Source organism: Oryctolagus cuniculus, chromosome 5 (genome assembly GCF_051225735.1).
Source record: "Oryctolagus cuniculus isolate XC-2025 breed Fujian yellow rabbit chromosome 5, ASM5122573v1, whole genome shotgun sequence".
Lineage (NCBI taxonomy): Eukaryota > Metazoa > Chordata > Mammalia > Lagomorpha > Leporidae > Oryctolagus > Oryctolagus cuniculus.
Genome location: NC_142871.1, coordinates 33,483,612 through 33,499,369, shown reverse-complemented (window position 1 = coordinate 33,499,369; position 15,758 = coordinate 33,483,612). Strand labels below are relative to the sequence as shown.

The window sequence follows — 15,758 nt, the reverse complement described above, 5'->3', positions numbered from 1 at the left end:
CCTGAGCATACAAAACTGAGTGAATAGGAGCCCCTGCCTTCTGAAAGCTTACAATCTCCTGGGGGAAAAGGTGTACAGACAACCAACTCAGCTGAGTGGGGTTCATATCATGATAAAGATAAAAGGGAAATGTGTGGAAATACAGGGAGAGGTCTTGTAACTGGGAGCTTCTGAGGAGGATTCAGAGGAGGGAGCAACCTGTAGCTGAACTTTCAGAGATAAACTGAAATTCTGCTCATTGGAGAATAAAAAAAACCTAAATGGTTGGAGAAAACAGTGAGCAAAGGTCTGTTGGATATGTCTTGCTGGGCAGCATAGTCAGGAGGGTGTTTTAGAAGATAAAGAAAAACAGGTCAAAATTTCTATTCAATCTTTGCAGACAAGTATGGCTCCAACTAAAACTTCTGTGCTGGTAAGCCACATGATCTGATTCGTACTTTAGGAAGTTATCTCTAGTAGGTAGGTAAAAGGTTCTTTCAAGACCGGGGAATGGGAGAATGAAAACAGTTGTAGGCAGACCAGGGGTCTGTACCCAAGCATTAGCTGTTAACAAAGCAATATCCTAAGTGCTTTCCCTTCAGTAAACTCTTAAAAAAAATGGGCATTTCACAAGGCCTGTCTTCTACCCTTGGTCCTTTTCAGTCTTGAAGTCTTTACATTCCTCAATCCCAGGGATACAACCAGCATATTTATGCTGATATTTCTAAGTCAGGACTCTAATTTTCTGATATGATTTGGTAGTGCTGGTTTTCAGCAAAGCAAATTTGAACATAGCAGTTTTTCTGAAAGCACAGTTGAAGCCATCATTTTCATCAAGACTGCATTAGAATTCTCAGTTTTTCAGCAAATCTCTCTTGAGTCCCATAGATTCCTGCAACGAATAGGCTGCTGCATGGGTGCTGCAATTTGTCCACAGTGCAGTCTGCAGTTCTTCCCGCGACCTCCCACACTGAGGCTCAAACCAGAAACCCGGACCTCTCAGATGGGTCTAGTTATCAATCCTAGCTTCTCACTACTCCTGGCTCATCCTACTGTAAGCACCCCTACCAGTCCTACTTCCCTTCAGTGCTGCTCTTTCCAACCTTCCAGAGCTTCCACAACGAGCTTTTGAAAATGCTAATTTGATCACACTACCACCCTTTGAATTTGGCTCTTTAATATAACACTAAAGACAATCTTGGTCCTGTGCACTCACTCAGGTTCAGCCTCTTCTGCTTTCTACACTGCATCCTATGCTCCAGCTGTGATGCAACATTTCTGGCTATGCTCCAGCTGTGATGCAACATTTCTGGCCATGTGAGGCTTTTGCACATGCTCCATCTAATCCCTCAAATATATTCCTTAAAAACGACCTGGCTTCCCTTAAAAACTAACTCAGCCACTTCTTAGCACAGGCTTTCATAGTTTCCCCTCACTACCCATTTATTCCTTATAATGTTTAATTTTATGACTCTCTGATTAGAGTCACTTCATTGCAGGAACAATTTCTATTTTATTAACCATTCTGCCAATGAGACTCCATCCTATCACAGTGCCTGGGAAACCAGCAGGCCTTCAATACATGCATGAAGTGATTACACAATGAAGATGCCAAAGCAGGTGGGCTACTGAGTGAGAGCCAGGACAATGTGAGAGGAGAATGTGACCAAACACACAAGTGGCAAGGTTGGCCACAGAAAGAAGGTCACTTCTTTCTTTGATACCTAGAAACAGTGGCAGAAGGAGGGTAAAGTTACAGAAATACAGAGAAAACAGGAATGAAAATTCGAAGGAATTCATTTTGGATGATGTCTCTTCAAATAGGCAGGAAACAAAGTCCATGTGGAGTACAAGGTCAGTAGCTGGAAAGACAGGGACAAGATTTTCTCACCAGGTGCTGTGGAATGGGGCAGTGAGTGAATCAGGAAGAACAAAAGAGATGTCCAAGACCGTGGGCCTCACAGAGGCAGGTAGTCACAAACTGGACACAGAGAAGGTCAACACAATAACGTGATTTTTAAAGAAAAGCAATGATTCAAATCCAGAATAGCAGTGAGAAAAATGGACAAGTGGTTTACCCCCAGGCCTGGGATATGTTGAGACAAGTTACACACACTATGCACTCTTCATGTATTTGGTACCAAACTGCTAAATAGTGCTGGGTCGATGCATTTATTTCTTGGTGGTCTCTGTGACCTGGTATGGGAAGAATGAAAACTGATTGCAGATAACCAAGAAGGCCACAAACAACAGAATGTCCCCTCACTTAAAACACTTCCTACAAACTGCAGAGTCATTTGGATCATTTTATTTCCTCTTTTGGTAATAACTATTGTGAATTTTGGCATCACTAGGGAATACAGTTCTTCCCAAAACAGGTCACTGAGACTGCGAGGATATCTTCTGGGATAAGACACAACAGTAGGTAAGAACTACTACCTAAATATACCTGGAGGAATGGGAAAGTAGTAATAGGGGTGAAAAGAGGAAAGACTTATTAAATACAAAAAAGTTCAAGTACAAAAGTGATAAAAGAAAATTTGTTCAAATATATTAAAATAGATCTTATATGATATGCATGGTGTGTTTGGATAAAAGACACTTATTTAAAAAGAAGTGTCTATGTTACCTAAGGAGAACCATAACAAAATTAAAGCCCATTATGATTATATTATTGTGACTTCAAGGCAATAACGACAAAAATATTAGCATATAGTCAGTTTTTCATGGTTTATGCAAAAGTTAGCATACTGTCAATTTCTTAAGCAAAGGACATAAACAGTAGCCAATATACAGCTAATTAAGGTACATTTTATATATACACATGATTGTCAGCTTCCAACAGCTAGATAAATCTTTTTGTGAAGCTGTTATTTTTAAATATGTTAATAATAACTCTAATAATACCACTACTCTTGTACTTGTAGGCAATGGAATAATTAAGATAAAATTTTATTAATAGGATTATAAAATAAAAAGAATTGCAATTTAAGAAAAAACAGGCTCATTATAATATATATCATATATATGATTTCTATTAAAATAGAGCAGTGGTTCTCAACTGGGGAGAGGGGCTTCATCATCTAGTGAACAAACGCCAAGGATGCTGCCAAACACCCAAGTATGCACAACATGCTCCCAACAACAAAGAATTACCCAGTCCCAAATGCCAACAGTGCCAAGGCTGAGAAATCCTAAGGAGAATGGTTGACAAAAAAGAGGACAGACAAGTTAGATTATCACACAACTTTCGAAATAAGACCATGCTGCTTGCCAACTCAGAAGACAGACATATAACAATCAATCTTGCCACTATCAAAAGGATAATTTATGATGGAATGATTGGCAGCAAGTTCTCCCAATAAACATTTCACATTTTGGATCTGTAGCATATTTCTAGGCAAATGTTACTGATATTTAGGTTAACCTCTGAAAACATCATCACAAAGACCAAATAGCATGCTCTTCTCTCAAACAACCCTTACACTGTCAGAGAGGGGAAATGGAATCTTGGTTTTGATACAGTATAACATCACTTACAATTTTATCTGTAGTCATTATTCGAACATTAAATCCGTTCTTACCATGGATAAGCCTATCTATGGTTTCTGAACAAGCACAAAATGTCTACTGTACATGATGTTCTCTTAGCAGAACTGTGAAAAAATGTCCTATAAATATTTATCAATGGTTTACTGAAAATTATGAAGACTTTATTGAGAATTTATATTAATCTTTTTTTTTTTTTTTGACAGGCAGAGTGGACAGTGAGAGTGAGAGACAGAGACAAAGGTCTTCCTTTTCTGTTGGTTCACTCCCCAATGGCAGCTGCGACCAGCGCACTGTGGCTGGCGCACCGTGCTGATCTGAATCCAGGAGCCAGGTGCTTCTCCTGGTCTCCCATGCGGTGCAGGGCCCAAGCACTTGGGCCATCCTCCACTGCCTTCCCGGGCCACAGCAGAGAGCTGGACTGGAAGAGGAGCAACCAAGACAGGATCCGGTACCCCGACCGGGACTAGAACCCGGGGTGCCGGCGCCGCAGGCAGATTAGCCTATTGAGCCGTGGCACCGGCCTATATTAATCTTTATATTGAGTTCTTATGGGAGATTTGGATAAGAAACATTAGATGTGAATGAAGCTGAGCTCAAAGACTCAAATCAGCTAAAAAAGAAATGAGTTGCTTAACTGGAAAATAATTTTACCCCAATGTGATTTTGCGTACATTTCCATTAACGGGAGTTAGGAAGATATCAAGGCAGTGACACATTTTATAAGCCTAGTTTTGGGTACAATGACAAGGGGGTTTTCTTATAGCTCCTGTACTTCCCAACCAATGGCACCTGTCTAGGTCCTGTCCTTGGGCTGCATGAATTGGGACAAGCAGCCTGCAGTGTTACTCTATTGAGGGCAAGAGGCTCCAGAAAACATGGAAACTGTCCAAAGCAGTAAGAATCAGAGCTTCTGGGGAAAGAGAACTGGCAAGGGGCAAGGAATACATGTCCACACAAGGGCCAGAAGAGGATCTGGAGCAGCAAAACTAGTCAATAGCCTTCAAGAGCGACATGACCTTCAGGGTTCCTTCCAGGGTCCAGGCGTCTCTGTGCATCCCTGGAGGCTTTGCGAGTTTCCTTTGCGGAGGACACTTAGGGACTGCACGCATCTGTGGTGTGAGATGACTCACACTGGCTCTGCTGTCCCATCCCTGGGGGCTCACTCATTGTCCATGTGCTACATGTTCATGTTATCTGTCTAGACTTGAGACTAACAGATATTTTTTCAAATATAAATAACATGAAATTAGTATTTTTTCCTCAAACAATTTTATAAGTTACTTACTGAAACACATTATGGGGAAAAACCCACCAGTACTTGAGATTCTTCATGGGATATAAGTAAGTACTTCAGTGCTTTCTATAAAGTACAATTTTTTTTAAAGATTTATTTGTTTATTTGAAAGTCAGAGTTACACAGAGAGAGGAGAGGCAGAGAGAGAGAGAGGTCTTCCATCCAACGGTTCACTCCCCAATTGGCCGTAACGGCCAGAGCTGCGCCAACCTGAAGCCAGGAGCCAAAAGCTTCTTTTGGGTCTCCCATGTGAGTGCAGGGCCCAAGGACTTGGGCCATCCTCTACTGCTTTCCCAGGCCATGGCAGAGAGCTGGATTGGAAGTGGAGCAGCCAGGTCTCAAACTGGCGCCCATATGGGATGCCAGCGCTTCAGGCCAGGGTGTTAACCCACTGCGCCACTGCGCCACAGCGCCAGCCCCTAAAGTACAATTTTAAATTGCTTTTTTATCACTATCATTAGATGCTAAGTGTAATTTAGTTTTTTTAAAGGAAAAAACTTCAAATATTCTTTGCATGTTAATGCAAATACAAGCATAAACTAGTTTTTATTTACTCAGTATAGGAAGGAGGCAGTACTTGTTACCATACAGTATTTTCAATGATCTAGAGTACTTTAATTTCTGGATATTTAAAATCTGTTCTACCATACCCAAGGTCATCACTGTCTACCTGAAATTTGTTGTTGAACTTCACACAATGATAATATTATATTATTCCTATGGTTAAGAACAATTCAGATTCATTCCTACTAAAAGGTTCAGTAAATGGGAAAGCATTTTTTTTCTCTATAAACTGATTTTTGAAAATAGTGTTATATGGCACAATCATTAACACTGTTAAGATCAAAAGAGACACATGCACATTAAAGGCAATCTATTTAGTGCCACTGCTTTTTGAGAGGTTTTACAGAATCACCAATGTAGAACTGTGTATGTGTGTGTTTTCTGTGCTTGGCTGGAAGAGGAACTGTCATGGAGTTAGCTGACGCTTTTGGGTTCTCTACTCTGGTTTTGGACCAGACAACAAAACAGCTGTTCCCACATATAACCAGAGTGTGCACTTTGGTTTAGGAGCCAGCTCATTTAAATGAAGCCAGCCAGATCTTATTGACTCTACATGTTTCGTAAGATACTGAAAATAATCAAAACACTCCTCTCCTCACATGAAGACTGGCTATGATGAATATTTTTATAATTATCTTGGAATAGCAAAATCAATAGCCATTATTCATTTAATGATTTTTTAGAGAAAGATACAAGCAAAAATATCAGAGTAATTTCTGCACAGTTTCAGAAATAAACATTCCTGTACATAATTATTACTCCACTTCTGACATCTATACAAAGACACACTTGGTTGTCAATGCTGAAACATTTACAGAGGCAGAAGGTAGTTTTCTTCTTTAGGTTTTGTTTTCTAGAAATAAAAAAAAAAAAAAAAAAAAAAAAAAAAAAAAAAAAAAAAAAAAAAAAAACCAACTACATCTTCAGGAATTAAAAAAACCTGAGGGGCCAGCGCTGTGGTGTAGCAGGTAAGGCTACCACCTGCAGTGCCTGCATGTCATATGGGCACCAGTTCGAGTCCCAGCTGCTCCACTTCTGATCCAGTTCTCTGCTATGACTTCGGAAAGCAGTGGAAGATGGCCCAAATGCTTGGGCCCCTATACCCACATTGGAGACCTGAAGAAGCTCCTGGCTCCTGGTTTCAGATCGGCTCAGCTCTGGCTGTTATGGCCATTTGGGGAGTGAACCAGCGAGTGGAAGACCTCTCTCTGTCTCTCCTTTTCTCTCTCTGTAACTTTGCCTCTCAAATAAATAAATTTTGAAAAAAAAGTTGTATATTATAATATCTCAAAATGGAAACAAAATAGGTCTGTAAAAATAAAAAAAGATTCCAAGATATACTGATTAAAAAATTAGAATATTGAGCATAATCCTGGTGTCGTAAGACAAAGAATAAACATGAGTATAGCCATGTATGCTTATATATGCAGAAAACATTTTTAGAAGGTTATGTAAGAAAATATTAGAATTAACATGAATATTAACAGGACAGAAGACTCTGTTTGCATTTTAAACTAATCTTTACTAGTTGAAAATAAAATTATCAGCATATATTACTTCTATAATAAAACAAAATAAAATTTAAAAAAATGAAATTTTAACAATAGTAATTTTCTTCCACAAATAAATGAATTACATAGGTTTATACGCCAACAAAAATAAAAAGCTCAGAATACAAACAAAAAATAAAACCAAGTTTGTCAATGATACTTTTTTATTTCAAAGCGTCTAAATTTCTTTCTACCCTGATAGCATGGATATTCTCTCTTCTATTAGATGCAAATTTGCAGCACACCTTGATAAAAACCTTCTGTAATGAGCTTGGAGGAAAACAATCTCCTACTCTCACTCCTCCCCTGTAGTATAAGTAGCTTCTGAATCTGGGGACCCTGGTACCAAGGAAGCCTCACCCTCTCCTGTGGTGGAAGAGCCAGCAACAAACAATGCCGTCACCCACTAACATTTCAAGGCACAGATGAAATGCTGGAAGGTACCTGGCACATTAAGCAACAGAGCAGGTGTGCTGCTCCACTGGGAAGAACTCAGAAGAGGTGGCAGCTGCCAAGCTATTAAAGGGTATAATTTCACTTATTCTATAGTATGAATAGAAATAAATTTTAAAAAGAAAGAATGCTATTGAGGTTTAATTCCTTTATTCCTTAAAGATGTACAGAAAATTCTTATAACTTCCACACAAAGAAGTGCATAAAGAGACAAACCTAAAATAGGGATGTAAGAAGCTAGCATGACACATAACCTGGCTCACTGCAGGTAACATTTGTCTGTCTGTGTCACTGAGTAGGTGGCAGAGGAAAAGGGAATTAGTCTGAGAAGATGGAAGCTATGCTCCTCATTAGTAGTGGCATTTTGAATTTAATTCTTCGCAGAAGATGAATGTCATAGAACTTTCTGGATCTTGACTTCCTCTTACCTAGAGTTGACTAGAAATACCAGATGATCTCTAAGACCAATTCATGTCACCAATTTTATAATCCAATGAATTTAGACTCCCTACAATTCTAGTTTCAGTCCCCCATGACTGTAGTCACCCATCAGAGACTACTTCTCATGTTCTCTTTTCTAAAAAAAACACAGAGCTTAGGGCCAGTGTTGTGGCTTAGTAGGTTGAGCCACTGTCTGTACACACCAGCATCCCATATGTGCAATGGTTTGAATCTTGGCTGCTCTACTTCTGATCCAGCTCCCTCCTAATGCACTTGGGAAGTCAGTAGAAGATGGCCCAAGTCTTTGGGCCTTGTACCCACATGGGAGACCTGGAAGAAGCTCCTGGCTCCTGGCTTCAGCTGGGTCCAGCTCTAGCCATTGTGGCCATTTGGGGAATGAACCAGCACATGGAAGATCAATCTCCCTTTGTCTCTCCCTCTCTCTCGCTGTAACTCTGCCTTTCAAATAAATAAATGAATGTTAAAAAAGCAAAAAAACAAAACCCAAGGGCTAGCATTGTGCTATAATGCGTTAAGCCACTACCTGCAATATTGGCATCCCATATGGGTGCCAGTTTGAGCTCTGGCTGCTCCACTTCTGATCCAGCTACCTGCTAATGTGCCTGGGAAAGCAGCTGAAGATGGTCAAAGTCCCTAGACCCTTGCACTCATGTGAGAGACCTGGATGAAGCTCCTGGCTCCTGACTTTGGCCTGGCCCAGCTTGGGCCATTGCAGCCATTTGGGGAGTGAATCAGTAGGTGGAAGATCTCTCTATCTCTCCCTTTCTAACTCTGTCTTTCGAATAAATAAGTCTTTTAAAAAACACACACATCTTATGTATGATAATAAAACAACATTTGCACATGGAATTAAACAGTTGGCAGACTTTGTGGTAGGTTATAAGGCAGGATACTGATAAAATCAGGTCATATATATTTCGATAAAGAAACTAAACTTAAGAAATGCAAATAGCCAGGGGCTAAAGAAGCTCAGTTATCCATTTGGGAAGGGTTGGATGTTAGCTTCATGACTCAGAGTGTATTTACCTGAGGCAACATTATGCTTCTCAGGGACTCCTTTCTACAAAATCATAGATCATTCTTTATACTTTCTTCACAGGGAAGTAAAACACCACCTAACTCCACACATGATTCACTCCTGAGAGGAAAAATATATACAGGATTCTATTCTAACACATGGATCCTGATCAAGCAGAACAAGTCGTGTTCCTCAACAACAGAAATCCATGCATCTTAAGCTTTAAATTCAATTTGAGTTCCATCTCCTCCAAGAGAACTTTTCTTCTCCCTTGCCTAAATGCATTCTCATCCTCTGCCACACTTGTGCTTTACCTATTTCATTAAAAATGTTTTTCTTTATGTGTCTGCAAGTTCCTTGAGATCTGTTTGAATTGGGGTTTGAGTATTAGTGGGATTAGCCTGAAGCAGACCTTCAGGAGTTCAGTTTGAGACTGAAAAACTGGTCTGCTGGATGACGAACACACAGGTCACATTTGAAGCACAGGGAGCACAAGACTAAAAAACCAACTAGAGTCTAAATTCAGACTGTGGTGCAGTGAATCCACCTGAGGAGAGAAGTGGCACAGGCAGTGAGAACTGGGGAGTCTTGGAAGCAAGTAAGAAGTTCCTCTCCATAGGAATGCAGGTGCATCTGGAAGAGGAAGGGGCGATAGCAACTTTACAGGTAGTCAGTAAATGATGGAGACTTCCTTTTGAAATCGTGATCTCCTCTGGCAAAGGCAGAATTAAATCAGAGGGTTCACACTTAATGGTGGGGATTAGATAACCTTCATCTCGAAGATCGGCATCATGGAGTTGGAGATATTAGTAAGCTACTATAGAGAAAGGCTGACTTTCATAACACCTGATACAGTTTTTTACACAGACTAAAAATATTGTTAGCTGTCAGAATACACCCCTATGTCAGTGTTACAAATCTATCCACTGCATTAAAAGTCTTCACTTTGTAAATTAGATTAGTACTGTTACAGATCACTTGTTTGTGCCCCACAAAATTCGTACATTGAGGTCCTAATCCTAAATATGGCATTACTATTACTAGGAGGAGGAATCTGAGAGGTAATCAGGTCCTGAGGGTGGAGCCACCATGAACGGGATTAGTGCTTTTATAGGAAGAGACACAACAGAGCTTCCTCTCTCTGTTCCTGGCCATGGAAGGATACAATGGAGCTATACACCAGGAAATGGGCCCATACCAGACACTGGTTCTACCAGCAGCTTGATCTTAGGCTTCTCAATCTCCACAACTATGAAAAATAAAATGTCTTGTGATTTAAGTCCCCTAGTCCATGGTACATTTGTTATAGCAGCCTTGAATTACCACAAGCATATTCCTAAATTCTTAAATCTGGTTCCAAATCTCAAACAAGTGGTACTATTATATATGTAACATTTGTCCACAGTCAAAATTTTGTCAATTCCTGACTGCGTCACTTGTAGTCCCTCTGTTACAGGCAACCATTACCATATATTATTGCCTTATTTGAAACTGGTGTTTAACAAAGCACTTTCCTCCTGCCCCTATTTCTTATAGGATATGCTGTTCATTGTCACATACTCAATGATGGAACAAGGAGTTGGCACTGGATTCCCCTTAGCTCCTTGATGCAGATTTTAGGCTCCTATACTTCCAAAACACACTCCCTGGGGTGTCCTGACAGCTGGCTATACTACCCTCCACTTATCCTTTCAGCTGGTACCTTTGGACTCTATGGTTACTCTAACATACAATGGTTATCAATGTTGACTACACCTTAGGACAACTCTCACAGAAAGTTTTTGAAATTCGCTTATGCCCAGGTCCCATTCCATACTAACAAAATTTGCAGAGGTGAGAATAGTCATCAGTACTTATTTTTTTAGTTTCTTAGATGATTCTAATGGGCAAAGTGGAGGCCTCTGCAGAAAAATTAAGGATATCATCTTTTTGTTTATTGGTTTCTACATCATCTCAACTCTTGCTAGTATCCAGGATTCTCAATGTTCACTAACAGGCTGTCTAACACTCTAGGTTCTAATTCCTTGACCAGATCAATTCTAGTAACAAACCTTTCAATTTCAGTTCAGCTCATACACATCCTATGAATTTATCACAACCTGCAGCAGTTTGACATTTGAATATTAAGCAGCAAAAGTTGCTGGTGTTCAGTGCTGCGCCTGAGCTTGCTGACTCCTTCGCTGTATGCTGCAGTGCCTCCACCTGGGCTCGGGGAGCTCACTGCAACCTGCGGAGAACCTGCTCCTGAAACAGTCTTCTCCTGACTCTACCTCCTCCCCCATCTGGCTGCTCCCCCAGGATGTACCAATCCACTGACTCTTACCAGTGCTCTGATTCCTCTTATCCTCTTGTCCTTCCATCACACACACAACAGCAATTACGTGCCAATAAAAATATGCCCTTTCCACTACTACTCCATAGATGCTGAGCATTGGTAAATAAAAAAAATTCCAAATGCATAAGTTCAGGCCACCTACATTGTTATGGTATCCAAAAAGCAGCTCACAGGACCACTGGGGAATCTTTTTATATGTCCCAAACAAGCTCCTGTTTCTACTTTCCTTAAAGGTAACCAGTCGATCTTTCACTTGAGTTTCTATCTTATTTCACTGCCTATCACATTTGAAGTGTACCTTTCTTTGTGTTTTGGAGAACAGAAACATATTCATAATTTTTGGAGAAGAGAAAGATATCCCCAATTTCCAGACTTCTACTTTATCAATTTATCACATTCCCATCCACACCTACTTGTCATAAGAGGGATACTGTTCTAAGCTTAGCACTGGTGACACTTTTGTACAGACAATTCTTTTTTTTTAAAAAAATTATTTATTTATTTGAAAGGCAGAGTTAAAGACAGAGAAGAAGAGATAGAAATCTTCCATCCACTGGTTCACTCTCCAGATGGCTGAAATGGCCAGGACTAGACCCATCTGCAGCCAGCAGCCTCATCAAGGTCTCTCACAAGGGTGCAGGGCCCAGGCACTTGGGTCATCCTCTGTTACTTTCCCAGGTGCATTAGCAGGGAGCAGGATTGGAAGTAGAACAGCAGAAACACAAGCTGATGCCCATATGAGATGTGGGTATGGCAGGCAGCAGTTCAACCTCTTACATGCCACAGCGCTAGCTCCATGCACAGATAATTCTTTGTTGAGGAGGGCTATTCTCTGCATTCTTGGGTATTTAGTAATATCCATGACCTCTACTCATCAGATGTCAGTAGTATCCCTGTCCTAATAGTTGAGACAAAAACTGTCTCCAGACATTGCCAAATGTATCCTGGGAGACAAAATCAACATCAGTAGAGAACCATTGCTGTAAGCCAAGACTAATCTGTGAAGCTGCATTAATGATCTAGAAATCTACTACTTTCAAGATCCACTGTGTCCTTAGTATACTCTATCTTCAACCTGAATCTGTCTATTGGCTGTGCTTCCCCAATATTTAAAAAATCATTCCCGGATACCAGGTCCTCTTCTAACCATTGCTTGATCTTTCATTCTTCAAGAATGTCTTCCATGAACTCACTTGCTGAAGCACCATTCACTCTTTAATATACTCTTCTGTTCTTATTGCTCCACTTACGATGGTACAACACAGCAGAGTCCTCTTGATTATCAAATGCTAATGTAACCTAACTGCTTGGCTGGTTCTGGCTATACTCTCCTTGGATCTGTCTTCTACCTTATATTCCAGGACACTTTTGCTTGGTTCTTTTCTTTCTCTTTAACTATTTTTTTCCTTAATACTCTCCTCTTCATTTTATTATCCCCTAACAGTAGTATTCAATCAGGTTCTGTCTTGATCCTTTTCTCTTAGAGCTCTAGAACATTCTGGGCTACTACCTTCACTATACATTTCCAACTTCCAATATAATACAGTGAATACACAAATTCCTATTCATTTGGTTTTGATTTTGACCTTCTCTCAAATTCTAATCCTACATATCTGGCTCCCTTGTGAATATTTCTATCTGGAAGCAAATACAGACACTACTCACAAATGGAGATATCTAAAACCATCTACTACTTCTCAACATTCCTTTTCTCTATCTCCCCAAATCTTCCTTATTCATTTCATTATTTCTGGAGTACTGGTATTTATCCAGGTGTATAATAACAGAGGACTCTAAGCAAAATCCCCAATTCCAACTTCACTAGTTACAGCCAATCAATTCTAAAGTCCTGTCAATTATAGCTAAGGTCCCCTCTTCTCCATGCCCACTAGTTTAGGAAATACATACATGCATACATACATATATACATATATATGTGTGTGTGTGTATATGTGTATATATGGCAGAGTTATAGAGAGAGAGGGAGAGAAAGAGAGATAGATCTTCCATCCACTGGTTTATCTCCAAATGGCCACAATGGCCAGGACTGGGCTAGGTTGAAGCCAGGAGCTGGGAACTCCATCCAGGTCTCCCACGTGGGTGGTAGGAACCCAAGTACTTGGGTCATCTTTTGCTGGTTTCCCAGGGAGCTGGATTGGAAGTGAAGCAGCCAGGACTCAAACTAGTGCTCATATGGGATGCTGGCACTGTAGGTAGTGGCTTAACTCACTGGGCCACAATGCCAGCCCCAGGCTTTTATATTTTATTTCTACAGATTCCTAAATAATTTTTCTTTTCCAAGGTCTTGGCTATTTCTAACAAAAGCAATAAGGTGCCAATGGAATGATCTTTTTAACATGAAAATCTACTTTGGATTACCTTCTTTGGATTACCTACGTCAGAAGAACCCCTTTGCCAAAAGGACAGCATTTAAGCACTTTAGCAGAGTGCACTGGGCTCTCTGTGGCCTGGCTCCTGCATTGCTCCGACTCTTCTCTCCATCAGACTCTATGCTCCCGTGTGGTCATACCACACCAGGTTTTCCTCAAGTGATTCCCTCTGCTAGAATGTTTTCTAAGTGCATCTACTTCGCACATACCTCTAATCCTAGAAGCCCCAGGTCAAGCATTTCCTCCCCTGCAGACCTTCCTGGACTCTCTCAGAGCAGATTTAAAGGATTTTTTCCTATATGTTCCCAATGAAGTACACACCTATGTTCATTATTGTCCCTACCAGAGTGTCTTGTAACTGTCTGCATACGGGTATTTCAACCACTAGCCTGGAAGCTCCCCAAGGGTAAGGGCCAGGCCTACTCTCTCCTGTGTCAGTGGGAACAAAGAATGCTCGGCATGGAAGTAAGCACTCAAGAAATGCATGCTGAATGACTGCATGATACATGACAGGTTCAATTATCAAAAATTTTATCACAACATTGTAATGAAGACATGTATTTGTTAGAACCAGTATTTCAATGTCAGTTCATAAAGTCAAGAAGAATCAAGGTTATTCAGTCTAAGGCAAGAGCTAATGTCACATAATAAAATAAGTTTAATAAGCAATACATATGATGGTACAGAGCTTATTAAACTTTTCTAGCAAACTACTACCAACATCAGAAGACTACTGACAGGTGTCCCTGAGGGATCTGATAGCACAGACTCAAATACATGTCACTTCTCTGGCTGATAATACAGTCACACTCATTTTAAATGAAAACATTTAAAAATACTAGCAAGTAAAAATAATGATCGAGAAAGAATCTTTTTATTTTGTGGACTCCTCCCAGGTAGGGTGGATAGCAGTGTCAGAATCACAGTTAAAGCAGCAAGTGCAGAATGGAAATAGCATCATACTCAAAGTCACAAGTTCTACTTTGGGTCCTTGTTCCATCACTTAGGTTGTGACTTGGGAGTCTACTTTAACCTCTCTGAGCCTCCTCAGTTTCCTTATCTGGAAAATGGCTTTAATAATATTTGCCTTATATATTTCATAATGTTGGTGCCAAGATCAAAAGAAATAATAACAAAAACAATGAAGCATTATAAGCATGAAAAATAAAGTAATATTTATACAGAGAGAGTGAAAAATCGAAGTATATATGCAAAACATTCTTGAAAGTGTTTACCTTTTGAGGAGCAGAAGAAGGTTTTTCTGTTTTGATTTTTTCCTTAGGGCTTAAAGGAGGGGATCTCTCCTTTATCTTTGGAGGCAGTTCTCGATACAGTGCTGGAATTGAAACAGAATTCATATACTCAAAGAGAAGAAAACTGTCCAATGAGGAAAACAAACAAAAAAGAAAAGGAGGGGGAAGCTGTGAGATTAGAGAAATCAATACTGAATTCCTTATGTAACAAGAAGTTATCCAGAAATGATCTCTTAAGGCAATTTAAAGTTTCACACATTGGTTATCAAAAGAACATAACTATGATTGGAAAATTTTAATCAGCAGATTTCAGAAAGGCAGAAGGTGTCATCTGTATTAACTGTAGGGTCATAATATTCTTATTTCATTTTATCTCAATATACATTTACCAGGAACCCATCATATGCGAGATTATCAACTAGGTACTGCTAGAAGAGATACAAAGATGACCAAAACACAGTAGGAGCTTATAATCTGGTCAGAGATATATGCATTCCCAAGTAACTATAATATAAAATAGACATGATTTGAAAGAGAGATAATAACAAAGGCGAATTCTGACATGGGGAGGGAAAATACTGAAAGGAAAAAGGGATAATTGTGTCAGATTCTGAATAGGTAGAATTCTTTCAGGCAGAGGTGTTGCGAGAGGATACTTTAGAAAGATGGTATGAAATGAATAAGCACAGGGTGGGGACTACACATGATATTGAAGCTATATGCAAGGTTGAATCTAAGAGCCTTATAAGATTATAACTGACATAATTTATTGGATTTGTGTAGGTGTTCAGTCCAAAGAGCCATGTGGGAATTTTAAAGAGTTAAGTAGAAAATATAATTTGGTTAAGAGCAACTCTGAATTAAGAGGTTGCTAAAATATACTTGATCAAAATTTAAAATTAAGATAT

At 39.8% G+C, this 15,758-nt stretch overlaps 1 protein-coding gene across 16 annotated transcripts in view; it reads right to left on the bottom strand.

Moving 5' to 3' along the window:
* Positions 1–15,758, bottom strand: part of AHI1 (Abelson helper integration site 1) — a 231,607-nt gene that overhangs the window by 17,102 nt on the left and 198,747 nt on the right. For all 16 annotated transcript variants that reach the window (XR_016233697.1, XR_011388506.2, XR_016233694.1 and 13 more), the window contains one exon: positions 14,833–14,933. Coding sequence is in view for 9 of the 16 variants with exons in the window: in XM_008263550.5 (XP_008261772.1) it covers positions 14,833–14,933 (101 nt within the window). In the remaining 7 variants the exon portion in view is untranslated. The remainder of the gene's footprint in view (positions 1–14,832; positions 14,934–15,758) is intronic.